Source organism: Myotis yumanensis, unplaced genomic scaffold (genome assembly GCF_028538775.1).
Source record: "Myotis yumanensis isolate MYYU_CA2020_CCGP unplaced genomic scaffold, mMyoYum1.0.hap1 SCAF_16, whole genome shotgun sequence".
Classification (NCBI taxonomy): Eukaryota; Metazoa; Chordata; class Mammalia; order Chiroptera; family Vespertilionidae; genus Myotis; species Myotis yumanensis.
In genome coordinates this window covers 50,381,726-50,408,526 of record NW_027223767.1, presented here as the reverse complement: position 1 = coordinate 50,408,526, position 26,801 = coordinate 50,381,726, and the positions used below count along the sequence as shown (strand labels likewise).

Sequence of the window (26,801 nt, the reverse complement as noted above, 5' to 3'; positions counted from 1 at the left end):
CGGAAGACTGGGCAGGGCGGAGCCACAGGGTAGCAAACTCTTTTATTAAGTGCAGAACAAAGCTGGGTGCTTGTCATGCTGGTCCCGGCTCTTTGGTTACAAATGCGCTTGGGTGGGATGGGGGTGGGGCAGCCAGAAGGGCCTTCTGGGACCTCTGCCCCCTACATGCCCCCCAGAGGGCGCCTACCCCCCAGAGGCTCTGGTCCTGTGATCAGCATGCGGGCGGGTGGGGCCACCAGGGGTCCAAGGATGGTGTAGCTGAGGCAGCACCGGGGAGGGGGGTGGGCAGTGGGGGCCCAGGTTCGAGGACGTCTGGTCTCGGTGGGGAGCTCAGGTCTGGAAGAACTGCTGGTCGACCTGGCTGCCGAGGGTCCCACTGGTGGTCAGCGTCTGGCTCACAAACTCCTGGGTCACGTGCCGGGTGAGGGAGCCGCCTGCCTCCAGGCCCCGGGGCCCCAGGGTCAGTCCGTCTGCAGGGGAAGAGGTGTTGAGCGACCTGTCTAGCTCCCTGCCCTCTTTGTCTGTTAGCTCTGTCTCCCCCAGGAGAGCCTGGGCCCCCACCCGGCCACTCACCCAGCAGGAAGGGCTCGGCGGTGCTGGTGTGGGTGGTGGTGATGCTGCTGTACTCGCCGGGCAGTGGGTGCTGGTAGAGCCCGGAGAGGACACCCAGCTGTGGGAAGGGGCCTGGAGGGACAGATGAGCCCCTCAGGGGATGGTGCCAGAAGGTGCGGTCAGAGACAGGATGGGGGTGCGAAGGGGCAAGGTGCCCTACCTCCATCCTGGGACTCAATGGTGATGATACCCTCACGCTCCGGCCCAAAGCCCTGGGTGGTCCTGGCCTGCACCTTGAACTTGTAGGGCACGTTCTCCCGGAGGCCCGGCACCGTCAGCCTGCTCTCAGTGCAGTCGCCATCCACCTGGAATGTAATGGCTGGCTCTGGGCCGGGGAGAAGCCTTTAGCCTCCGTGGCTCCCTCTCCACCGCCCCTTGGCCACCCCTGACCCTGGGGCGGGCAGCACCTCCTCCGTGGGCCATCTCGCACGTGACCATGTAGCCCAGGATGTCTCCGTCAGGCCTGCGCGGCCGCTCCCAGCTCAGCTGCAGCGAGTCTGGGCTCAGGGCCGTGAACACCAGTGGGCCCGGGGCGCTGGGCGTACTCAGGGTGAAGGCGGAGCCTGGGGCAGCAGAGGGAGAGGGCGGCGTGTGGATCTAGCACATCTGTAGAAGCGGGGGTGGGGGCGGGGGCAGCCGGGGGGTGGAGGGCGAGCAGCTCACCTGGCAGGGGTAACAGCGGGCTCTGAGGGTGCACCTGTGACTCAATGGTGATGACACCCTCGCGCTCGGGGCCCCAGCCTTCCTGGCTCTGGGCCCGCACGCGGAACACGTAGGAGTGGTTGGGCAGAAGGTCTTCCACCACCACGGAAGTCTGCCCGGGGTTGGGGATGTGGAGCCGATGCAGCTCACCTGGAGTGGGGTGGGGTGGGGTGGGAGCAGCTTTATTCCCACTCCTGGCCTGGTCCTCCCCCCGGGCTGCTGCCAAGACCTGGCCAGCACCCACCCGGAGCAGCGGGTTGGGGCCAGCCTGCTATGGTCTCATGGGTCAGGCTGCCGCCACACAAGGGAAGAGGGGCGTGAACTGCTATGGCCCAGGTCATGCTGCTGAGAGTTTGTCGGCCCAGAAAAGTGCCGGTTCCCACAAAGGCATCTAGGCCAGCAGAGGGCCTGGGTCCTGGGGCCAATGAGGCCTCGTTAGGCAACATCTTGCCCCGGGAGTAACCTGGGGAGCCCCCGGGAAGTGGTCGAGGGCCCAGAAGGGCACCGTGTGGGGCATGGAAGTGAGACCCTCTCAGGCTGGGTGGTGGGTTCCTGCCACAGCCGAGTGCCCCTGGTGTCACATGTGGCCAGGCCTCACCGCCGTTCAGCAGCTGGTACTCCACGCTGTAGCCCTGCAGCGCCCGCTCGCACTGCGGCTCTTGCCAGCTCACTTTCAGAGACGTGGGCCCCAGGGCTGAGAACACCAGGCGGGTGGGGGTGTTGGGCAAACCTGCAGCCAAACGGGAACCTGGAGACAGGAGGCCACAGTCAGCCTGACTCAGGGTCCCTGGGCAGGAGTCCAAGCTCAGCTCCTGACCTCCCTCAGCTGTCCCACCTACACTGACTGCTGGCCAGGTGGCTCGCTCACTCGGCAACAGCCTGTCCAGGCCGCCCAGCACCTCCCGCCTGACCTCAGGGTGGGTGTGGGCCCTGCCTGTGCCAAGCGCCGTGAGCCCCCACCCTCGGCTGGCCTGGCACCCCTGGGAAGGCAAGGCGGTTAGGCATCAGCGCTGATGTGGATGGAATGGAGAGGATGCAGGGTCATGGGCAGTGACTGCAGTGGCGTGGATGACAGATGGAGCAGGACAGCTGTGGAGACACGATGGCCACGCTGGACTACCTGGGCCCCAAGGGGGCGCTGCTGGCTGCGCAGCCAGGATTATAGAGTCTGGCGAGTTCCTGGAAGGGGGGAACCCCTTCATCTGAGCCCGACTCCAGGACCCCAAGGTCCAAGACAGCGGAAGCCTGCTCCTCCCGCCTTCCCAGATGGGAGGGAGGCCTAGGGTGGGACAAAACAGGAGTGAGGGGGCAGGAACTATGTGTGTGTGGGAGGATGGGCGGGGGGACAGCAGGCCGGCAGCCCAAACTTCCAGGAGCCGGAAGAAAGGAGGGGTCAGCCTGGCCTGCGTGGCTCAGTGGTTGAGCATCAACCTATGAACCAGGAGGTCACGGTTCGATTCCTGGTCAGGGCACGTGCCCGGGTTGCGGGCTTGATTCCCAGTGTGGGGCGTGCAGGAGGCAGCCGATCAATGATTCTCTCTCATCATTGATGTTTCTATCTCTTTCTCCCTCTCCTCTAAAATCAATTAAAAAATTTTTTTTAATTTAAAATAATATATTTTAAAAAAAAGAAAGACAGGAGGGGTCCTCGGGAGAGGCAGGGCTGGGGTGCACTCACTTTGCGAGGAGAGGGAGGTGAGGGTGGAGTAGTCCCTGGGCAGCGTGCCCGAGTGCTCCGTGCGGGTCAGCGAGTGGTAGTCCCTGGTGAGGGTGGAGGAGGTGCTGAGCACGCGGTGGGGCAGGTGCGGGCTCAGGTGGGTGCCGTAGGAGGCGTTGGTCGTAGCCATCCTGTGCAGGGAGTTGGCGCTGCCCGGGAAGGCAAAGTCCATCCGTCCATTGACCAGGTGCTCTGCAGGGGAGAACAGGGTCACCGGGGCAGGCCAGCGCCGGGAAGCCCTGGGCGTTCCGGGACTGCCTGTCCACTAGAGGCCCCCCTTGGCCCACGGGGGACAGAGGCCCGGTGTCCCTGGAGGAGTCCAAGGGGCCACACAGACTTCTGCAGCCCGTGTTCTCAGGCCAGGCACCGGCCGGGCACCATGCCACCAGGACAGGCTGAGCCCCGCTGACCCAGTGGAGACGCGCTGCCCAAATGCTGCCCTAGGGGTGCTTCGGCTCCGGGGGGAGGGGAGGAAGGTCTGCCTCCAGCCCTCGCTCAGCCCCTGGCAGGGGCGGGGCCTTAGAGGGCAGCCTGGCCGCAGCGAGTCCAGGTGGGTGCGGGGTCGGACTGGCCGGTCACCTCCGCCCTCCCCCACGGCTCCCCCAGCGCCCCCTTCGGCGCCGTCGTCCGGGGGCCCGCGGGGCAGCTCGGTGGCGTCGGAGGACCGCCCGCTGCTGGCGGACAGGCGCGGGATGACCTCCGGGGGCAGCCGCCACGTGACGCGCCGCAGGTCCAGCTCCTCCCCCAGCAGGGCCTCGAACTTCCAGCCGCCGCCTTGGGAACAACGAAGGGCGCGTTGGCACCGCCGGCGGCGCGGGAGGGTGCGGGCGGCGGAGCGGTCCTCGGGCTCTTTGGGATCCAGGTTGGGGTGGGAGGGGGTGCACGGCAGGGACGGGGCGCCAGGCGCAGGCCCTTCTCCCGCGGGCGCGCAGAAGAGCCCTGCGATGCGCCAGTGCAGCCTGGGGGGCAGCGGATAAGGAGAGACCCTGGGCCAGCCCGAGACAGGGGCAGCCCTGGCTTTGTCACCAGCTGTGAGGGCTCCCTGCTCTGAGCCTCAGTTTCCCTTCTGTATAATGGAGAGAGCGATCTCTTCCTTGCCAGCCTCCCAGGGGACAGTTCCCGAAGCCGGAATGTTGGGGGGGGGGGGTCAGTAGCAGTTGAACTGGGGCTCCTCTTGCCCCCAGACCCTGAGCCCTCTCAAGACGCCCAGGCTGAGTTCCTTAAGCCCAAGCTCTGCCTGGTCAGGCCAGGAATGTGGTCACTGGGGCCTGAGGCACAGACAGGGATGAAAGAAAATACAGTCCTGGAGGATTTGCACTCATGGCATTGTTTGAGGGCATCCCATTGCACAGATCAGAAAACTGAGGCACAGAGCCCGTAAGTGATTTATCTGAATTCCTGCAGTGGAGCCAGAAGCTCGAACTGTGTAGCTGGGGATCCCAGCTGAGGGCTCTTTGCACCGCAGTAGGAACAGGGCAAGTGGCTGCCCCGGGCCTCCTGGCCACGCCTGCCTCCTCCCTCACAGCCCTGCCCCTGGGAGGCCGCCCGGGGGTCCTGACCCCATGGCACAGCTGGTGAGCCTTTCGGCTGCAAAGCTGTGTTTCCGTGTGGTCCCGTGGGCGTGAGTCGAGCGCGTCTGCCCCAGCAGGTGTCTCCCTGTCTCCTGCACAGATGTGCACGTGTTTGCACCTGTGCCATGCGGGCTTGTCCCTGTCAAACTATTGACCTGAGAGAGTTTGACCTTCATGCCCAGAGGTCACTGGCCTCTTTGTTCTCTCTGGACACTAGTGACAGCCCCACCCTCTACCCAGGACCCCCACCTTCCTCTCGGGGATCCTACTCACCTGTGTCGTCGGAGACGCTGGGCCTCTGGCTGCCAGATGGGGAGCGGAGGACTTCGTCGCTGTACATGAGGAAGCCCTCATAGTCTTCCCCGCCCTGCGCGTCCACGATGGGGATGTCGGGGATGATGGGGACTGCAGAGGAGGGAGGGTGAGCCAGAGCCCCGTCTCGGCCTCCTGCGCCCCGTCTGCCCCCTGCCTCCTCGTCCCCCACTCACTGGACATGGGCCGCTTGGGCTGGGTGGCCAGGTTGATGATGGCTTCCCGCTCGGGCCCCCAGCCCGCCCCGTTGCGCGCCTTCACCGTGTAGCGGTAGGGCTGGGACTCCCGCAGGTTCTCAATGAGCAGCATGCGCTTCTTGGGGGTGTCCACCAGCACCTTCTTCATGGGCCCGATGGGTCCTGGCGGGGAGAGTGCTTCAGAGGGGTCGCCCAGGTCCCGCCTGGCCCCGGCCTGCCTCTGACCCAGCAGGACAGGAACGGCACCCGGGGGCTCCGGGACAGGCAGGGAGCGAGCAGGACTGAACCCCTGCGGTGCCAACCCCTGAGCACCGGGCGTGACTGTCGCCAACTCTCCAAAGGGCTCATCACTAAGCTAAGTGGCAGCATCAGGTCTAGACTCAGGGTGGCCCCAGTGTCACCTCTGCTAATTGGTAAAGGATCCTGGGAGACCAGCCAACATCTCCGTTTCCAACGCGGTCCAAAGGAGGTTGTGGAAAATGACACCTCATAACCTTGGTGTCCACCCCAGCCAAGGACTAGGCTCAAAGGATTATGACGAAGACCCATCAGCCTGGGGGGGCGGGGGGATCTCTAACTCCAGGGCCCAGCCCCTTGCATCCTCTCAGCTGGTGGGAGCAGGGGAGAGGGCACCGAAGTGCTGACGCCCTCGGGCTGGGCCCCACATTCAAGCCGAAGCCGTGCGCTGAAACCCCCCCCGCCATGAGCTTCTGTCGGGGTGCCTGTCACGCCTGGGATGAAAGGCAGGGTCAGAGGCGACCTCCTGACAGGGACTCAGTGCTGTGAACTCAGAATGAGCCAAGGATGTGACGCGGGTGCTGAGGAGGTTGTGCGTGGTGTGCCTGGCTGGCAGGGCCACGAGCCCGATGCCCAGCACCACCAACCCCGCTGCCCTCTGCCCAGTGGGCCACCCAGGCGGCCGAGCCTGACCCACGCAGCGGCCACAGGTCAGAGGGGGCGGTGAGCTCTCCATCCTGGGACTGACCACCCAGAGGCGAGGGTCCCTGTACCAGGTGAGGGTTTGGACCAACTTCCTCCAGTACTTTCTCATCTTGAAGATTGGCAGGGATCGTCCACACTTGCCTCCCTTCCCAGACTGGCTCTGCCAGGTGCTCCGGCCTAGGGCCGCCAGAAACCGTGGCATGAAATGTACTAAAAAACTTGTTTATCGGAAATTCAAGGTGTCCTGTTTTTATTTGCTAAATCTGGCAACTCGACTCTGCCCCCAAGAGAATGGTGTAAAAACTAGCCGTTCTGGTTACCTGTATGGGAAGGCACCTCTGCCTGTGAGCCCGCGGCACATGTGTAACCTCCCGCCTTCCACCCCCTCCAGCCCCGGAAGCTTCTGGGCCTGAACCAGACCATAAACCGAATGACGCCTCAGGCGACCAGATGCAGGGGCTCATCCACTGAGCAGGACAACCTGGCCTCCCTCCCACTTTCGGCCCCTCCCCTTCCGCGGCTGCCACCCCGGGGGCGGAAGGAGGGGCCTTACGGTTCTCCTCGTTGACCAGGCCGTAGCAGACCTCGTAGGCCGTGATCTCGCCGTTGGTCTCGGAGGGCTCAGCCCAGCTCAGCTGGGTCACGGTGGAGGAGACCACGTTGAAAGCCAGACGCCCTGGCTCATTGGGTACTGGGTGGGGGGTGGGCAGGAAGAGAGCTGTCAGTGGCAGAAAAGGGCGGAGATCTGGGAGGTGGGGGGCAGGGCTGGGCAGACAGGCTTCTGGGAATCACAGGGATGGACGGCTGGTCTGGCGAGGCCTCACCTTCCTGGTGGGTGCGGCAGGACACGAGGGAGCTGTAGGGGCCGTCGCCCTGCGTGCCAAAGGCGCACACCTTCATCTCATAGTCGCAGTACGGGTACAGGTTGGTGAGCTCCACCGAGGGCACCTTGCTCTCCAGCACGTGGGCTTCGGACTCGGAGTCCCCCTGGATCCAGTACCTCACCTGCTCGGGGGGAGGGGCTGGTCAGGGGGGAAGTGCGAGTGCCAAGCAGCTGGGACCTCCATTGACCTGCCCTACTGTCCCCTTTGCACACGTCAGACACCAAGGATAGGAGAGATTGAGTGACCTGCCGGGTTCACACAGCCGGGCTGGAGGGGGGGGGGGGGGGGCGGGGCTGGGGGACGGAGGGGCCATGTTCCAGGAAGGAGGGAAAATATCTGAAAGCTCCCTGGGCACAGAGGCTCTGCCCACAGGGGCCCACCTGCCCTCGCTCACCCTCATGGCCCTCTGGCCCTGGGAAGCCACCTCCCCATCCACCTCCCTCATCGGCCCTCTGCCTTACCCTGTACCCTGTTGGTTTGCCAGGAGGGGGCAGCCAGTTGAAGTGGATCTTCCGAGAGCCGGCGGCTTTGGCGTTGGGGTTCTGTGGGGCGCCCAGGACATTGTGGGAGACTGGGAATGCAGACTGGGTCTGGTTCTGGAAGGTCAGGTCCAGTTCGTCTGTAGTGGGTGAAGCCAGGGCGGGGCAGCCAGTTGGGATATCCCCTCACCCAGCAGAAACTCACTCTCACCACCAGGGGGCGCAGGAGGCCAAGTGCAACACCCAGCTGGGATGGGCTGACACCTGCCCTGCTGTCTCCCTCCACCGGTGCCCCCACGGGGACGCAGGGGGCATCCTGCCAAGCTTGGTGGAGGACCCAGGAGGGTCTTTGGAGAAAGGATGAGGAGGAGGGAGATCGTCTGGCAGCCAAGGGAATGTTCCCCATGAGGACATCTGCTTCTCCTCCCAAGAACCCTCCCTTTTCTCCCATTTTCCCCACAAGGGCCTCTGGAATAGTTAAATACCAGGAGGCCAAGGACCCATCAGAACTAACCCTTTCACCCCTAAAGCGGAAGTCAAAGGGCCTAACTCTGGGGTTCACGATGAGCGTCGGGGTGCCAGATAAAATGCAGGAGCCTGGACACATTCGAATTTCAGATAAGCAACCAATGCTTTCCTCGAGGTAGGACTATCCTAAGTGTTGCAGGGGACAGACTTAAGGCTCTGAAGTGGAAGCGTGGCTGGGCGCCCTGTGTTTTTGTTCGCCGAGAACGGCAGCCTTCGAGGAGAGAGCCCCAGCCCCCCCTCACTGCCGGCTTAAACGGACCCCAGGCCCTGCCCACCTCGGTCCCCGATGACGACCGTGGCCGAGTGGGGCTGGCCCAGGCGTGCCCCGAACTTGGGGTTGCTGAGTTGGATGTTGAAGCGGCGGACCTGGCGGCTGCGCAGGAGGGAGTCCACCTCCTGCAGCTCCAGGAGCTTCACCTGCAGCTCCTTCCAGGTCTCCCCGGGCTGGAACAGCAGCTCGCCCTCCGTGGGGATGTAGTCCTGGAAGCGGGAAAGGGGTCAGACCGGCCACACCCCCACCCCGACCTCAGGGACACCGCGGACCATCACACACAGGCTGTCCCACGTGGACATACGTGGCTCGGTTCACAGGGAACCTCCTGTGCGCCGCTGGACAAATATTAGCTCATTTCATCCTCAGCAGCGTGAGGTAGAGAGAGTGCCGTCCCCATTTTATAGATGAGGGACTGAGGCCCACAGAGGGGCAGCAACGTGCCCAAGTTCACACAGGCAGTTGTGGGGGAGCCAGGACTTGAACCAAGGCATAGAGACAGGGATGCACCACAGATCCGAGTCCCCCACAGGCAGGCGCTCATCCCGCGGAGCCGGGATTTCAGGTCCCCACACTGTGGCTCTGAGGTCTAGGACCCTGCCAGCCCCCCGGCCCTGCCTGCTGGGTGCGGCGCCTCTATCCGCTCCGGCTTCCCACCCCCAGCGCCCCAGAGCTTCCCTGAGCGCCCCACGTGTGCGCAGGGAGTGAATCAACGGAAACGGTGGGGCGGCAATGCTCACATCGGAACACTAGGTGGCGCTCCGAAACCAACATTTCAATTCCAGGCACAGCTGGCCAGGCCCTGTGCCTACCAGGCAAATTCAAGCGCTGCAAAACCCAGCAAGCGAGACAGCAGCGAGTGTAAGAAAGGCTGGAGTCGCCTGCAAGTCAGTTGACGTGGGCTGGCGGGGAACACAAAGCTGGGAAATGCTCGGGATTAAAGGAGCCTAAAGACACATGGCCTCGGCCGCGATACCCCTCTCTGCTTCCTGGAGTGGGAGAGGCAATCATGGACACACTGGGACACGGGCGCACAGGGAGCTCCGAATACGGACTAATTATTAGGCGCGAGCATGATGGGAAGTTTCCTAAGTGGTAATTAGGTTGTAGTTCTGCAGGAGGAATGGCAGGTGCTGCAGGCGTATTTAGGGCCACATGAAATCTACAGTTGTGGAGAGTTCAGCACATAGAACAAAGCCAAATCCTCTCTCCCTCCTCCCTACAGTCATACAGACGTGGCAGCAACGTGCCCAAGTTCACACAGGCCGTTGTGGGGGATACAGACATACGTCTGTATCCACATCATGCATGGATACCTAGGTCTGTATAGAAAGAGAAAGCAGATAGTAACAGCTGGTGGATCTATCTAAAGGGCACACTTATGCTAATTTTATTAGTCTTTCCATTTTTCAGGAGGTTTGATGTTTTTCAAAATAAAAAGTTGGGAAATAATAAAAAAATTTTTTTTTAAATTGCTAAATACCAAAAGCATTTTTATAAAAGCCTAACAGGACAGCTGGAATCTCTCGTATATTTATGGCCTATTCCGTGAAATTTCTGGACATACAAATTCTCCCTTGGAATTTTTATTGGGAGCATTGAATCAGGAATGAAAACCGTTCCTCCCGATGAAAAGAAGATTCGGGTGTGGCCGGGCTGCCGGACGTGCTGAGTGCATTCTCCCTGCCTTTGCCAAGCGGCCCTGTGGGCCCAGTAAGACTAGATTTTGTTTTTTGAGTTAATTTTTGATTGGAATATTTTTAATTTTTAAATGTTGGCAATAAACTCAGAAACACAAACAAACAAACCTGCAAGTCAAACCACGCACATCCACCTACAGGCGTCCAGGGACCCAGGCAGCCGCCATGTCCGGGCCCCCCGCCCCCCCCCCCCCGCCCCCACCGTGCCCTCAGCCCCAGGGCGGAGCTTACCCGGTTGCCCTGCGCCGTGTTGTCCTGTGTGCGGTAGGACACCTGGGACTTGCCGTTGTCCAGGATGCGCCGGACGACGGGAATGCGGGCCACTTGCTCACTGCCACTGACCAGGTACTCAGGCTGCTCAAAGGACACTATCCCGTTGGCTGCAAGGGGCCGGGCAGAGTTAGAGGGTCCAAACCTCAGCCCCCTCTCTACTCCCCCGCCCACCGGCCCCACACAGCTCAGATTCCAGGAGGCTGCCTGTCACCCTCACCCCACCACTCTCTGGGGAGGGCCGAGGAAGGGGATGGGCCACTTTTCCAGAAAAAGTTGAAGTGGCTGGGACAGTGTCCAACAGACACCCTGGAGGGGCAGGGGCCGGGGCAGAGAAAGGAGGTCGGGTGGAGGCACAACCGAGGGGAGGCCCTGAGTCCAAGGAGCAGGGACAGGAAGGCAGCTTGGGTGTCCGTGATGCGAAGCCTTGCCCACCCTCTAGATAGGCCTGGGCACAGGGGGCCCACTCCTTCCTGCTCGGATGGCCTGGCATTTCAGGGAGGTCCAGGCAATGGCCTGGTTCAGAGGCCGGAGGGGAGGGAGCAGGGAGGGATGGGGGATGGCTCCAGGCAGACCCAGCACCCGTGAGTGAGTGTAACGGAAGCTCCGCGCAGAGCTGTGCCGCCACACGCTCCGTGTAAAAGCCCGAAGCCCATTTTACAGATGGAGAAACCAAGGCTCGCAGAGGTTAAGAGACCTGCCCAGGCCACACAGCCAGGCCCCACTCCCACTCGAATACAAGGGCCCCAGCTCCCCATTCTTATTTTATTTTTTATTGATTTTAGAGAAGAAGGGAGTGGGAGGGGAGAGAGAAACATCAATGATGAGAGAGAATCATTGATCGGTTGCCTCCTGCACGCCCCCCGCTGGGGATCCAGCCTGCAACCTGGGCGTGTGCCCTTGACCGGAATCGAACTCGGGACCCTTCAGTCCGCAGGCCGACACTCTTCCACTGAGCTGCACCAGCTAGGGCCCCAGGCTCCCCTTTTGCCTCCTTGCTCCCCCCACACTGACCGACCTTGCTCCTTGATGATGGTGATGTTCACCAGGCGGCGGCCGAGGGTGGCGGTGCCCATGGGCACGTTGAGGGCCTCCACCAGCAGCTGCTTCTCATCGTCGTCCTCCGGCCGGATGAAGAGGGGCACCCGGACGTCCACCAGCTCCACGCCCTCCTGGAACTCCACCATGCCCCGGGCGTCTGGGTGGGGTGGGGGGCGGTCAGAGGTGGGGCCACATGGGGTGGGAGGGGACATGAGCCGTGGGGACGCTGCCCACTTACCCTGGTCCGCAGTGAGGGTGTAGTACCCCGGGGCCACCTTGAGCTCGTGGAAGGCCCGCTGGGCCACCTGCTTCTCCGTCAGCTTCAGCAGGGCCTGCTTGGCCGAGCGGGGAGCCATCAGCACCGTGTCCACAATGGTGTGGTCCTGCCTGGGGAGGGGTCAGGTGGAAAGGGGTCAGGCTGGCCAGGAGGTGGCTCTTGTCCCTGTCAACAAGGGGCAAGATGTGGGGCAGCAAAACAGTGCAGGTTCTTCAGAACCAGGCCCATGCTGGCCCCACCCCCGCACCCCGCAGCCTCAGCCCAGCCTCGGTGACCTCCTCTGTGAAATGGGCTATTCTCGCCCAGGAGATGCAGGCAGCAACGATGCTGAGGGTGTAGGCGCTAAAGCCTGGGTTCAAATCCTGGCCCGATTTCCTTCCTTCTTTCTTTCTTTCTTTCTTTTTTTTTCAATCCTTATTCGAGGATATTTTTCCATTGATTTTTAGAGAGAGTGGGAGAGAGAGGGAAAGACAGAGAGAAATATTGATGTGAGAGAAGCACATCGATTGATTGCCTCCTGTACACGCCCAGACTAGGGCCAAGGCTAGGGAGGAGCCTGCAACCGAGGTATGTGCCCTTGACTGGAATCGAACCTGGGACCCTTTGGTCTGCAGGCCGATGATCTATCCACTGAGCCAAACTGGTTAGGGCCTGGCCCTATTTCTTAACAGCCAGGTAACCTCAGGCAAGTTACTGAACCTCTTTTAGCCTCGGTTTGCAGGGGGCCACCCTGGTCCTGAGTGGCCCCCTTGGTCTACCTGTTTGTACAGGGCTGGCTCATAGTAGGGCTCATGTCAGTATTTCTCGAATGAAGGTCCTACCCCGTGACAGACATACGGGATGGAAAGGGGGCGGGAGTGGGGCTATCCCACCCGAGTCTTCAACTCACTTTTTCCCGGCGTTGGGCTGCTGCCTGTGGGGACAAGAGGGGACGTGAGCCAGGGGGCCTGGGGCAGCCCCCGCCCCCACCCCGCGCACCCAGGGCAGGACGCACCGGAACTTGGTCTGCTGGAGCTTGTGCGAGCCTGCGATCTGTCTGTACACCTCGTTCAGCTGCCAGGCAAGGGCGGGCATGAGGCTGGGCCTCCGGGGCACACAGTTCCCAGAGGACCTGCCCGGGCTGGCTGCCCCCCCCCCCCCCGGGCACGCCCACAGCCTCATCCCTGCCAGGAACCGCCCAGAGGGAACAGATCCCAGGAGACTCCACGCCAGGCGCATGTCCAAGGAGGCCCCTGTCCGACGGGCACATCCAGGTCCCACGGCGCTTGCCCGGGGCTCTCCGCCCACCAGGTCTCGCCCAGGCCCCGAGCGGGAGCGGCCGCTGCCCTTACGTTCTCCTCCACCTCCTGGCGCAGCTGGTCACATTCCCGGGTGTCCGGCTTCAGCAGGTTCTCGGTGCAGAGGCGGGCGAGGCGCAGGGACAGCCCGTAGGGCACTGGGGGCGAGAGGGAGGAGCCGTTAGCTCCCTGCACGGCCGGCACCACGGAAGCCCCCAGCTGGCTGGCTGGCGGCCGGAGCCTGTAGCGCCATCACGAAGGGCAGCAGGTGGCCAGGCCCGTGCCCGCCCACAACACTCGGAGAAACGGGAATGGCGGGAACCTGGACCGGGAACGGCAGTGAACGCGCCCCCGGCGCCAAGGACACCGCCAAGGGCCGCAGCACCCAGCCCGGGCCCTCACCCAGCTCCGTGGGGTTGGTGCTGGCAGCGTGGGTGGCGAAGCCGGGCCGCTGCACGTTGTTGGTGACCTTCCAGCGGACCCTGTCGATGCCCTTGAAGTTGCCGTTGCGCAGCATGGGCGTGTCCAGGTGGTCCGAGGCCATCAGGCTCTCGCGCAGCATGTAGTGGTCCTCCTTGAAGCCCACGATGTGGCCTTTGGGACAGGATCCAGCGTGAGGCTCCCCGCCAGGCCCTCCTCCCACCACCCTCAGGGGGAGCCCACGGCCTCCCTCCCCTGTTCCAGACTCGGCCCTCCTCCTCCCCCCCACACCCCCCTCCCCGCTGGGCAAAGAGTGGTTAGAGCCACACTCCCCCCCCCCCCCCCCCCCCGCCACCGCCCCTGCTGACGCCAGGCCCGTACCTCGGTTGCAGCAGGGGAGAAGAGCCAGGCAGGCCTAGGGGACAAGGGGTGGGGTGAGGGTGGGATAGCAGCCCAGTCCAGTCAACCCCTCTGGCCACCGCCCCACCCTCCCGCAGCCATGGTCCAGAGGGCCACAGTGCCCCCCCAGACCCCAGGATAGCTGCAGGGATCTCGGTGTGGGGCACAGAGGGTGGTACAGAGGGTGATGGGGCAGAGTTCCCAAAGTGTGTGCCAGGGGACCCTGGCCTTGCAAGCTCCTCTGTAAAGTAAAGATTCTACAATCAAACCCATGGGGAGGCACTGAGCTCGTTCCCCTCTTATGGCTTCACTCTGCGTCCAGTGGACCAAGGCTCTGAGGAGCCCTGCAGAGGCCCTGAGAGCTCAAAGGTGTTTGGCCACAGAACTCCCTTTCTCTGTAACTCACACTAATATCCCACAGCCCTGGAGATTCCTACAGAGGAATCTCTGTCTTGGCCCCAACAGCCCAGTCTCCCGGGCTGTGCCGCCCTCCATGCTTCCTGCCTCTTGTCTGTTGTCGCAATGCGACTGCCAGCTCCCGGTGGGAGGGCTGTGGGCTCCGGGCCCTCGGCAGGTGGCTGACCCCAGGGCAGGTGCTCCCAGACATCCGGCCGCTGATGTGGGCAGAGCCGAGGGGCTGGGAGGGTGAGGGCACCAGAACTGGGCAGAAGATGTGGCTCCCCCTGGCCTCTGACAGCTACGAGGACCCTGGGGCGGGGGGGGGGGGGGGGGGGGGGGGACTGGTGGGGATCCGGGAGGGAGCGTCACCTTGCAGCAGGCACAGTACTTCCAGCAGAGCAGCAGCAGCAGCGCCAGGAGCAGCAGGAGGAAGATGAGCAGGGGGATGAGCCACCAGAAGGAGCCGGGAGGGCAGTCTAGGAGGAGGAGGAGGAGGAAGGTGGTGCTCATCCCTGGACGCGGTCTGACGGGCCCCCCACCCCGGCGGCCGGGCGCCAGCTCACCCTTCTTCCTGTGCACCAGGACGGTGCTGTTGGGCCCGGGCGTGCCGTCCCCCTCCACGGTGTAGCTGTAGTTACAGTCGTCCTCCTCGTCCCGGAAGGAGCAGTGCTCCACCACCTCCTCCGCTGCACCCACAGGCAGTCAGCAGGCGCCCCTCGCCCCCCAAGGCCCGCCCCCACCCGGGGCCCCCGCCCCCAGGGCCGGAGGCATCTCCCTGGGGAAGAACATCCCTGCACAGAGATGGGGCCCTGCCCTGACCAGGAGCATCAAAGTCTGCAAATCTGTGCCCCCACCTCCCCATCCGGAGCCTCACCTGGGGGCTGGGCTTCTGGGAACGTGTCTGACCCAGAGGAGTGGACGCTGTGGCCCCGCATGGCCTGGCACGTGCCCCTGCTGTGCTCACGCCCCTGCCCAAGCCGGTGCCCCCACCCCACACTCTTTGGTCCCTAATCAGCTGTGCCCGTGGCCCGGGTCTATGTGCCTCCTGCCTGGATGCCGTGACCCCTCCCAGGTCTGGAACCCTTATCTGGACTGAGCAGCCTTAGCCTCAATTTCATATATATATATATATATATATATATAATTGCTTTCAGAGAGGAAGGGAGAGGGAGAGATAGAAACGCCAATGATGAGAGAGAATCATTGATTGGCCGCCTCCTGCAAGCCCCCCACTGGGGATCGAGCTCACAACCAGGGCATGTGCCCTTGGCCGGACTCGAACCTGGGACCCTTCAAGTCCACAGGCGGACGCTCTATCCACTGAGCCAAACCGGCTAGGGCTGCGCAGCCTCCGTTTAGATTAGGAGGCCTCTGCCCAGCTCTGTACCCCTGTCCAGATAAGTGACACCTCGTACCCCGCTGAGTGCCCCTGGCCTGGGCTCTCGGCAGCCCCAATCCTCGGCCCCTGCTCCTTACCGTTCTTAAGCTCATCCACCATCTTGACCTTGAAGCTGCACTCCTCGCACGTGCGCCCCTTCTTCTCGCCCGTGCCCCAGGCCTGGCACTGCACGCAGGAGCGCAGGTCCTCGCACAGGCCCAGACGGACCTGGGTGGCAGGGAGGGGCCGGTGAACACTGTGCTGGGCAGGCCTCTGCCAGGCCCTCTCCCCCAGCCTCGCACCCTGGCCCGGCTCCCGCAGCACCAGGCTCAGCCCCTCCTGCCCACCCTGCCCGGTGCCCAGGGTCCCCATGCCCACCCCCCAGGAATCCTGGCCTCACCGCCGAGTAGTTGATCTCGCAGGTGGTGTCTGTGTAGAGGGACTGCTGGTTGCAGTGGCACCGGCCACACTCGCAGTGGCCACGCCCATTACAGACGCCCTGAGGCGAGAGGAGGCACCGGTGAGCCCTCTGCACCCCTACCCCTGCCTGAGGGGGCGGGTGGTCCTGACCGGACCCCCCTCTGCCGCCCCACACTGCCTGCCCCAGGCCCAGGCCTACCCCATTGCTGTCGATGCAGGTGGCATTGCTGAGAGGGCAGTCACAGCTCAAGCCTGTCCAGCCGGGCTCGCACTCACACCGGCCCATGGAGCAGCGTCCCCGGTCTGCAGAGAGGAGGCGGGAGAAGGCAGGAGAGCCCATTCACACCTGCAGTCCTGGTGGCCCACCCGCCAGGGAGGGCCTGGGGGAGCTGAGCTCAGGGCTAGAGCCATCTCTCCCTCACTTTCTTCGAAAATCTTCCCTCCATCGGTTCCCCTCCATCCCACCTTCCACTTTCCACTCTGCAGCCAGAGTGGCCACCCCAAAACACAAACCCAATCCTGTGGCTCCCCTGTTTAAGAACCTCTATTGAGTCTTGGCCAATGCAATCAGGTAAGAAAAGGGAAATAAAACATATCAGTATTGGGAAGTAAGAAATAAAACTGTCATTACTTCCAAGTGTCAGGAACCTGTCACAAAATATCAAGGGTGTACAGATAAATTATTAGATCTCATTAGTGGGTTGAGCAAGGTGCCTGGCTACGAGGTTAACATACAAATAGCTAGAAAGTGAAAACAAAACCTCCAGTGCCCCTCTTCCGCCCTCAGGATAAAGTCCAGCAGCCTTCTGATAGAATAAAGGTTGACTGATTGTGGCCTGTAGGCCACCCCACCTCACTGCCTGTTTCTGCGAGGCTCACAAAGCTGAAAATTATTGTCTGACCCTTTAAGGAAAGGTTTGGCCCAGGGGCATGGCTCGGTGGTTGAGCATCGACCTATGAACCAGGAGGTCACAGTTCAATTCCCGGTCAAGGCACATGCCCGGGTTTCGGGCTCGATCCCCAGTGTGGGACGTGCAGGAGGAGGCAGCCGATCAATGATTCTCTCTCATCATTGATGTTTCTGTCTCTCTCTCTTCTTCTCCCTTCCTCTCTGAAATCAATAAGAATATTTAAAAAATGTACATGTGTATAGATATTAAAAAAGAAGGAAAGCATTTGGACTAGACTGGACCCGGGCCCACCTTGCCCTCTGGCCTTGCCTCCTCCCCCGCAGCGCCCCCCCCCCTCTCCCTCCCAGCTCTGCCCTCCTCCAGATGAACTGGTTCCCCCTTCGTTCCCCTGAACGCATCTGGGATGGACGACGGGAGAAGAGAGATGTCGGGCAACAGCAAGAATGGACGGAAGGGTAGGAGAGCAGGGGCCCCACCCTCCGCGGCAGGCGTACAGTTGGGGCTTATTAGGAACGTGACGAGTGGATTTCCATTCACCCTCCTCCGCGCAACCATTCCGTCCTTCCACGTGGCACCTATCTGGGTTCTGTGACCCCGCCCGGCTGGGAAGCCTGGGCCAGGCTGTGTGCCCGCGGCCTTGGGGGGCCGCGGAGGCTGTAACTCCAGGCGTGCCCGTAGAAATGTAGCATCTCTGAGCGAGGAACGATCGCCAGGTCGTAGTATCCCAGTAACCGCGAGGGTTGAGCTGGGCGATACCCACCATAATGAGATGGGAGGGTGGAGGCAGGAGGTGGGCACGGACGGGGGACCTCAGGGAAATGGGGGTCTCAAACACAAGGGGGACGTCGCACTGGCCTTGGGCATCAGGTTCGTAGAGGGGGCAGAGGTCCAGGTTGGTGCTGGACTTGCGGGGAGGAGGCACTCAGGGAGCCCGGAGGAGGGCTGGGTCCGAACGTGGGATTCTGACTCTCAGCCTGGCTCTCACAGCCTGTCTTGATGGGGGAGCGGCAGGGCAGGGCAGGGCAGGGTAGGGGGTGGCACCCGGGCCACCAGCACCGGCCGCTGAGCTCACCGTTGCAGAGGAACCCGGAGGTGCGTGGGCACTGGAAGTTGTCGTACTCGCAGAACTGGCCCTCGTAGCGGCCTTCGCCGTAGCACACGCAGCGCCCGCACTGGCACTCGCCGCGCCCCGAGCACGGCTTGTCCTCTCCCTCCCGCAGGCAGGGCTGGATGTCACTCAGCGAGCCCGTGGAGCAGCTGCAGGTCTTGCCACTCCTGAGGGAGGAGCCAGTCACTTCCCACAGCCGGGGACCAGGCTGGGCCTTTCACCCTCCCATTTTACAGATGAGAAAACTGAGGCTCTGAGCAGACCGTCCCCAGCCCCCATGCCCCGACGGCCCGTTGTCCTGATTCTTGCACGTCTTTCCAGCTGCATCCTATGTATCTAAGTAGCTCAGTGCTTTGAACGGGCCGCACCTAACAACCAGGTGCCCGCTCCTAGTCAGGCACAGATGGGGGCCCAGGGTGAGGGCCCGCTGGCACTCTGGGCTGCACACTCACCAGCCCTCGTAGCACACACAGTGTCCGCACATGAAGTCTCCGTTGCCGCTGCACTGAGGTGAGCCCACCTCTCTTTGCTAGAATGAGAACGTGTAGGGTGCATGGGGGGCGGGCAGGGCCGCTGGACGCTCCTGCTGCCTCTGCCCCTCAGGGCGCCCCTCGAGGGGGATGTGGCCACAGGGCGCGGGGCTCGGGGCGGCCGGCTCCTCCGCTCCCTCCCGCCAGGGCACGGCCGTACCAGCTCGCAGGCGCACAGGTCGCAGAGGATGCCCACGTCCATCCGGAGGCCGTCGGAGAAGGAGGGCTTCAGGTGGATGTTGCCCTTCCTGTCGTGTTCTGGCAGCTGGCACACGTGCGTCCCGTCCACGTCCTCGATGGCCCGAAGCTGAACTTGGTAGGTGCCCTGCAGGGACCCTGCTGTCAGCCAAGCAGGCCCGTGGGCCTCAAGCTTCAGGGTGTGCCTGGGTCCTGGCCCCCAGCTCCCTGCCTGCTCTCCCTCGGTGCTGAGAACAGTCACGTGACACCAGCAGTGCGCCTCCTCCTTTGGCCCGTTTGCTGTCTGAGCTCCGTGCGGGCGGACCCCGCTGTGCCGACGAGGCCACAGACAAGCGAAGGGAGGTGCCCAGCTCGTCCGAGGGGCTGACCCGGGGCCTTTGGACCCGGGCCTGTCTGACTCCAGAGGCCACGTCCTTGACCTCTGCTCAGGCTGACCCCCTCGCAGGGGCTGTGCCCGCCTCCCTCCCCGGGGCCCCGTGAAAACGTACCACTTCTCCTCGCCGGATGTGAAAGGACCCCGTCTCCGTCTTCTGGAACATCTTGGAGGTGACCTCTGTCCGCAGGCCGCGGGGGCTGTCCAGGGCCCGGATGTCCAGGTTGGAGTGAATGCGCTAAAGGAAGGGCAGGGGTCAGGGGCCCGGGGGAGCCTGGGCCCACCCTCGGGCCTGGCTGTGCTCTGCCCCTGTGTGGGGACTGGGGTGGCGTCAGGGTGGCAGGGCTCAGGTGGGCTCCCCAGGGACCGTGCCTCACTGGCCTGGCCTGTTCCTCCACCCTGACCGGGGACACCCTTTGCCCACTCGGCCTCCCCCCAGCCCTGCCCGGAGGGACCCGGCCTCGGGTGGGCGCCGCGCCTCACGTTGAAGGCCTCCTGCAGCAGCTCCACGATGTTGGACGAGTCTTCCTGCAGCACGCCCAGCGAGGACACGGGGAAGTACTTGTGCAGCTTCTGTGGACAGAAAGCCAGGTCCCGGCTCAGTAACAGCTTAGTGCGTCCAGACAACAGCTCAGGGTTATCCCCACTTTGCAGATGGGATCACTGAGGCCTGAAACCTGCTGGGGCATCCAGAGTTGGACCTCTTAGCCCCACCTGCCTGGGGGAGGGTGGGCACATGACCCCCCTGTCCCACCAGGGCACACCCTGGAGGTGCTGGCTGGTTGGGGCGGGAGTAAGGGGTGAAGGGAGGGAGGAGAGATGAGAGAGAGAGAGAGAGAGAGAGAGACAGAGAGAGAGACAGAGAGAGGAGAGAGGTCTGAGAAGATCCATAGACCCCCACCCGCCCCTTTCTCAGCCGGTGAGGCCCCAGGCCACCCCCACTACCCCCCACACACACCTCGTAGTAGCTGTAGGAGTAGTTGGTGACGGCGAAGATGGGGATAATGTTGTGTTTGGCCAGCAGGCGCACCAGGGTGGGCACAGACGGGTAGTCCTGTGTCTTGTACTGGGTGTAGGTGCCTGTGGCGTCCAGGTGGCACTCCTCGTCATTTCGCTTCAAGATGCCAGCCAGCACGTTGGCACCGTCGGCCTCGTAGTGGAAGGCGGACTCGGTGGAGAACACCAGCAGGTGGGTGCTGTCAGGGCGCCAGCCGATGTCCCTCTGGGGAGAGCAAGGAGGGCAGTCACTGCGCTGTGGTGTGTGACAGTGAACGTGGGTCCCCACGCGGGGCCCGGCGCGGCCACAGGACGAACAGCAGCTGTCGTCACGAATGAGTGACGACATGGAAGACAGAACCAGTGCCAGGAAATGGGTGCGGGTCGGCGCACACCGTGGGCGCCATGCAAGATCGGCCCCGGGGCCATCCGACTGTCCCCCAAGGTCTTAGCCACCCTCCAGAACGTTTTAACTGCACAGGAAAATGTACCCCACGCAACGTTAAATGAAAAGGGCCGGTTACAAGAGGCCCAGCAGCGATGGCACTTGGTTAGACGACAGGTGGGACGAGTTTGGAAACGATTATAAAAGAGAAGATGCGCCAAGTGAAAAAAAGCAAGTTTCAGATGAGCAGGCCACCGACTCCAACCACAGGAAATAAGGAAGAGGGAACGAGCTATGCTGGCGGACACCGTGGCCGCCGTCCGACCGTGGTGACCATGGGCTACTTCTCTTCTTTGTTTTCCAAACTGTCTATTAAATGGGTATATTATTTTCAAAATGGAAAAAATTGGCGTGCACACAAAACGAAGTGCCTTCTTTGGCGGCCCAGCAGTGCTGGGTCCTGGGAGACTGGCATTAGGGAGGAGATTGGGTGGGAGGCTGGCATCAGGGCACGGAAGGTTCTGGAGATCTGGGACGCATGTCTGCCTCGCCGGCCAAGGCTCAGGGCGAGGGGCTGTGGCTCCCGGCACATCTGAAGCCGCATTGTAACAGGGCCGCCCAGAGCGGCTCGGGACGCGGGGCCTCGGCCTGGCACCGGAGCAGGCCTGTGGCAGCCGGTGCCCTGGCTGTGCCCCGCCCTCTCCCAGGCCGCAGCCCCTCCCTGGCGCGCACCGTGCACACGGCCGTCTGCAGGATGGCGTCGAAGCCGCCTTCCGGGGCGTCCAGGTTGCCTGAGATGCGCTCTTGCTGCAGCTTCCTCCGGAACTCAGTCACGTCGTCCGTCAGGCTGATGACGTTCTTGAAGGAGAAGGGGGCGTCGCTGTTGGGCCAGGGCTCCTTCAGCCTGGGCACAGGGGGAGGGAGAGGGTCAGGGGCGAGGACCCGCCTGCACCCCCGCCCGTCCTCTCTGGGAGGCCGCCCCCTCGGCTCATTTCAGGCAAAAGCAAGGACTCCTGCCCCCTCGGCCACTCACTTCTCCGGCCTCATGTCCGTCTGGGGGACGCTGACTTTGTCCACAAACTTGCCAAATCCAATAGTGTAGTCGCTGGTGAGCCGGCTCAGGACCCGGGCTGGGCATCAACAGGGAACAGAGAGGGCAGCTGAGCCCCTGCGCCCCCACATCAGCACGGGGGGCCGGGGCTGGCTTGGGAAGAGGAGGTGACCTCGGTGGACACACAGTGATGCTCCCAGGAGCCCTTGTCCCTAGTCACAGTCAAGGGCCATGGGCCTCGGGTCCCAGAGCCCTGCACGGGGCCGGCTGGAGAAGGCGGCCTTCTCTAAGTCCCAGACCCTGGGGGCGCTCCCCTGGGAATGTGGGGAGTTTGGGGGTGGGGGTTAATGTCCTGTCCTTCCTTGTGGGGTGGGGGCAGCTGTCCTGAGCCCTGGCCTCTGAGCAGGTGCCCAGCCAGCCGGGTGAGGCACCCGCGCCCCCCTGCCCCGCCCCTCCGTCCTCCATGCTGGCCCGGCCGTACCCAGGTGCTCCCCCATCTGCTTGAGGTTGTCCAGATCGTCGGACATGGAGTTGGAGAAGTCCATGAGGATGTACAGGTCCACGGGGCTCTCCAGCGGCTCGAACACCTCCAGCTCGAAGTGCCGCTCCTCGCCGGGCCGCAGGAGGACCTGCAGCGCCTGGGGGAACACCTGGCTGCGGCGCAGGGTGGTGTCGATCTGGATCTCCTGTGACGGGGGAGGGGCCAGATGGGGTCGCTCCAGATAGCTGATGGGGAGCCTCTCCGCCCAGCCCGGGACGGTGAGCCACACACACAGCCGCCTTGAGCATGGAGGCCCCAGCTCCCTTGCCCCCCGCCCAGGCACCTCTGTGATCTCGAAGCTGCTCTCCATGACCACCACGCTCTCCAGCCGGCAGCCCGCGGCCAGCAGCTCCGCCTGGGTGTTGCAGCGCCGGTCCTTGAACGTCTGGCCGGAAGGAGACGGGTCAGGGGGCGCGGGGCCCGTCCCCTGGACTTGTCCCCTCCGAGTTTCCTGACCCGCGCCCGTTCCCCCACGCCCGCCCGGCAGGAGGCTGGGCTGCGGTGTGGCCAGTGTGGACTTGGCCAGCGTGGGGTGGCGGGTGGCCGGGAGGGGCACCGGGTGGCCGGTGGCGGCTCACCTGGTCGGTGCAGTAGGCGCAGTCCTTGTCCACTCGGATGCACTCGGTGCAGCTCTTCACCTGGGCCTTCCTGCAGCGGTTGGCTGGGTGGGGACCGGGCAGACCACTGAGCTGACCTCCCGGAGACCAGGCCCTCCCCACTGTACCGCACGGGAGAGCGGGTCTCTCCCCAGTTCACAGAGGAGGAAACGGAGGCAGCAGCGGCTGCGCGGTCTGCCCCAGGGAGTACAGCTAGAAACGGGGCTCACGCCTGGAGCTTCCCACCCGACTCAGTGGCGGCCAAGACAGAGGTGCTGGCCCGTTTGCTGGTGGGGACACCCTGGCCACTCCCTCACCCGCCCCAATGCCTAGCCCAAGGCCTGACTCACAGTCGGTTGTTAGCAAATGAATGAGCTAAAACTCCTGGGATTCCCTTTGGTTCTATCCAGTTAAAACCACAGTGAAGACCTACTATGTGCACCCAGTGTACCCAGTGGGTGGTCTCCTGGGCCCCAGGCTACAGCCTGTTGTCACTGTTTAACAATGGAGCTGGCCAGGAGCAGCGGCTGCCGTTCCCTGTGGTGTAAATACTGCCCGGGTCCACTTCACCCTATCAACATGGCCACCACCCACCCGGCCAGATTTCAGATTTCACGGGAGGAGGGGCTGCAGCCATGGGCAGGAGGGGCTGGCACGGGGACAGCAGGTGATGAGTCACCAGCCTCTCCTCTGGATTCGAGGCCTCAGCACATCCTGCCAGAGTCCCCATTCCCTGAGTGGGCATCTTCTCTCTCCCCAGACCAAGCCTCCCCTCCCCACCTCTCCCCTCCTCTCCTCCCCTCTGCCCTCCCCTCCTCCCACCCTTGTTCTCGAGCCACAGGGCTCCCGGCTCCGCAGCCCCCACTGTGGGCCGAGGGCCATTTGTTGACTGGCCGAGTGGGTATCTGGGCCAGACTGTGTGAGGGTGTGTCAGGAAGGGGTGCCCTCACCAAGAGGGGTGCCGCAGGGGCGGGCGGGACTCACCCATGTCCCCGGGGACGCTGACGCTCAGCAGGGCTGCCAGCAGCAGCCTGGTCCATGGGCTGGGCCGCGGCCCCGCCATCCTCTTCCTCCTGTGCGACAGCAGCAGTTCACGCAGCGCCCACGCAGCGCCCTGGTCCCCAGCACAGGCCAGGCCTCCCATTCCCACCGCTCAGGGGGGAACCGGGGCCCCACCCTCTTGCCTTTGGGGGCTCTGGGCTCTGAGCTTACTCTGGTGCCAGGTCCCTGTGCTGGGCCCTGGAGGGCAGGGCTGCTTCTCACTTTGCCTTTCAGACCCCAGTGGGCCTGGGTCAGGCTGGGCAGGGACAGGGTCCCCCAACAGGGGCCACCTCTGGAGGGCCTGGCTCTTCCCTCCTGCCCCTCTCCGCCCTGGCCCCCTTCCCTCTGTGGGGGTGGGGCAGCCAGGAGGAGAGGGGTCCCTCCTGATATCTGGGGCCTCGGAGAGGAGGAGGGGCTCTCTGCCCTCAGCTGGGCTCCGTAAGGGCTGCCCCCCTCATGGGTGGGGTTCCCTGCCCCACGCCCACCTCGGCCTGCCCCGCAGTTGAGTTTGCGAGGCCTCTGAGTAGTTCACCCTTTGACAAATTCACCTGGTGGTAGAGCGCACCCCCCATGCCCCCCAATATACACACACACTGTGCCAGCCACCCAGGAGCTTCATCTGCCTTGGTTCAGTATTAAACCATCTCAACGCATCAGCGGCGCCCCGGGCAGGCACAGTCCGCTGCCTCGGGAAGGGAAAGGGCTGCCCAGAGCCCAGGCCTGCAGAGCTGGGCGGACCTAGCCTGGCCTCATGGCCTCATCCCCGGCGGGTCGCTCAGTCGGTAAGACTTAGAGCCTCGTCCTGATACACCAAGGTTGTGGGTTAGAATTCCCGGTCAGGGCACATACAAGAAGCAACCAATGAATGCATCAGTAAGTGGAACAACAAATCAATCTCTTGAGCTCTCTCCCTTCCTTCCTCTTTCTCTAAAATCAATAAAAAAAATTGCCCACTGGCCCCCACTCCTCGGGTCCTCTCTTGTCCTGGCCTTGTGGGGCAGGGCCGGCTCTGGAGGGCTGAGGCGCCCACAGTGCTGGGCAGGCCCGGGAGGGGCAGGCATTACCTTTCTCCCTCCAAGGCACGTGGCCCAGGAGGCCCCCAGCAGCTCCAACACCCCCACGGGCAGAGCCGGTCCTGCTCCTTGAGGGAAATGACTTTCCTGTAGCCTCGGGTGTAGGCACCACACCCACATGCCACACAGTGCAGGCTGCAAGCTCGGGGTGCCCTGGGGCACCATTACACATGCAGGTGTGGGTGCTGAAGGGCCCAGCAGGCTCTCACCCTCCCGTGCCCACCGCTGGGTCATGGCGGCAGGAGGCCAGCACTGCAGGTACCCGGTACAGGGACCCAGCGGGGCGCTGCAGTCCCCATCTCCCAGATGAGGAGACAAGGCACAGGTCGCTGGGCTGCCCCTCCCCTCAGCCAGCAGTCGGGGAGCCTGGAGGGGACCCCCATTTGACCTCGGCTCCTCCTCCGAGGCTCTAACATGGGGTTAGGGGGCTAGTCGTGCACTCGAGCGTTTTGTTTGACTCAACTTGTGTCCATAAAGTTTTAAAAGTAGTTGTCAACACGAAAAACAATGAGGTTGCACATAAAAGTCAGGGTGGTGGGCTTATCAGAGGGTGTGGCTATGGCGGGCTGGGCGGGGCCCTCTCTAGGCCCCCTCGGCCCCCCATGTACCAGCCAGGTCCTGAGAATATGGGACTGCCACCCCGACGGGTGTCGCCCTGCACACACCCAGACCGTCCGCAGAGAGGACATGTGCATGGACACACACCGTGACCCAAAGGGGCCGAGGCCCAGAGCTCCCCCACACCACCCTCCTCCCACCCATGGGACCACTCAGCACATGAGCACTGAGAGCCACAGCGCTGCCCCTCCCACGTTCCCATTTCCTGGCCCCTCCGCGGAAATCGGGATCAAGGAGACGGGCACCCCTTTCCTGCTGCCCCAAATGCCCCCTCTCCCCTCCACCCCCAGAAGGGAGGCCTCAGTCCTCACTGCCAGCTCTGTTGGAGGCAGCAACAACGGTGCCACTGGTGCCCAGGCCTCGGGCTCAGGGTGTGGCAAAGCCACAAGTAGGAGTAGGAGCCCAGCCACCGCCCTAGGAAGCCACCTAGAGCCACAACCAGAGGGTCACCCCCAGGTGGGCCGAGCAGGTGGGACGGGGCCGGCACCGGAGGAGGCCACAGTGCTGGGCACCACCCCAGGGCTGCTGCCGGAGGTCTGGGAGCTTCCTGGAGGAAGGCGGGCGTGTGCTTGGCCAAGAGAGGAGTCAGGGACTCCCCAGGCCCCAGCGGGACGGTGCCCCCACACAGGCCCTGCCCTGCCCAGCAGCGAGGGCCTTGGCCTCTGCTGGTTGTTCCTTCCACCTTCTCTGCAAACCCTGGAGGAGCCCAGCGGGAGGCCTGCCGGGCTCTGCCCGTGTCTCCTGCACACCCACCCGCACACCCACCCTTCACCCAGGCCCTCTCCTGCCCCTTCCTCTAGTCAGAGGTCTGATGGCCAAGTGCGTCCTCCAGTCCCCCCCACCCCCCGTGCCTCTGCCCCCAGGGCAACCTGGCGGGCTGGGCACTTGCCCTGTGCAGCATGGGCAGAGGGGGCCAGCGCCGGCCAGACTCCAGGAAGGGGAAGAAGTGGGAAACAAAAGCCAGCCAGCACTCCCAACCCACTCCCCTGAGCCCGGCCCAGGCTCCGGGGGCACCCCCTTCTCCCGTCCAGGTCTCAGAACTGGCAGAGCCCTGTCGGCCTAGGAACCCGGAGGGGCGGGCGGGGTGCCTCCGGGCGACCCCTGACTGCCCTCCCGCCCTGGACTCCTGCCCCTGCCCCTGCCGGGCGGAGGCTGCACCTACCTGGGCGCAGATTCGCGCCCTCCCCTGGGCTCTGCGGCTGGTGGCTGGCGGCTGGCGGCTGGGCGGCTGGGCGGCGGGCGCTCGGGAGCTGGACGGTCCGGAGGGCGGGCTGCGTGGGGGCGGGAGGCAGGGCGGGGAGGGACTGCTTTATGAGGCGCGGCAGGTACGAAGGAGGCGCTGGTGAGTCAGGCCGGGCGCATTCCTGCACGCGGCGCACACCTGTCGGGGCAGGAGCTGGGGCGCAGCCGGGCCCGCCCCTCCGGAAAAGACTGCGGGGCGAGGCGCAGGCCCAGCTACCGGACCGACGGCGGCACGGACAGGGGAGGAGCCACCTCCGCTCGCTCCAGTCCTGCCCGGGGCGGGCGCAGCGCCTCCCCACCCCTCCGGGCTCCAGACTTGGTGGCCGAGCTGCCCTGTGCTCG

The 26,801-nt window shown here is 63.7% G+C and overlaps 1 protein-coding gene across 4 annotated transcripts; it reads right to left on the bottom strand.

The window, feature by feature from the left end:
- Window positions 1–23: 23 nt before the first annotated feature.
- Window positions 24–26,501, bottom strand: ITGB4 (integrin subunit beta 4). 4 transcript variants are annotated; one of them, XM_070394750.1, is made up of 41 exons: window positions 26,380–26,501; window positions 23,470–23,558; window positions 22,468–22,550; window positions 22,173–22,274; window positions 21,830–22,034; window positions 21,331–21,427; window positions 21,030–21,201; window positions 19,875–20,138; window positions 19,400–19,489; window positions 19,032–19,154; window positions 18,506–18,670; window positions 18,268–18,344; window positions 17,780–17,982; window positions 15,996–16,099; window positions 15,777–15,875; window positions 15,475–15,604; window positions 14,562–14,684; window positions 14,368–14,474; window positions 13,582–13,615; window positions 13,183–13,374; window positions 12,835–12,938; window positions 12,498–12,556; window positions 12,393–12,416; window positions 11,465–11,613; window positions 11,204–11,383; window positions 10,147–10,295; window positions 8,220–8,424; window positions 7,399–7,556; window positions 6,878–7,058; window positions 6,607–6,744; window positions 5,091–5,273; window positions 4,876–5,007; window positions 3,611–3,805; window positions 2,993–3,223; window positions 2,435–2,593; window positions 1,913–2,062; window positions 1,276–1,464; window positions 1,020–1,175; window positions 773–937; window positions 574–684; window positions 24–470 (listed from the first exon to the last, which is right to left on the bottom strand). In XM_070394750.1, exons 2-41 carry the CDS (start codon window positions 23,546–23,548, stop codon window positions 331–333), a joined length of 5,607 nt encoding a protein of 1,868 aa, XP_070250851.1. In that variant the 5' UTR covers window positions 23,549–23,558; window positions 26,380–26,501; the 3' UTR covers window positions 24–330. The 4 variants fall into 4 exon arrangements, with proteins under 4 accessions (XP_070250851.1, XP_070250852.1, XP_070250853.1 ...); XM_070394751.1 differs by lacking the exon at window positions 2,435–2,593 and having other exon boundaries at window positions 26,380–26,500; XM_070394752.1 differs by lacking the exon at window positions 3,611–3,805 and having other exon boundaries at window positions 26,380–26,500.
- Between the last annotated feature and the right edge of the window lie 300 nt (window positions 26,502–26,801).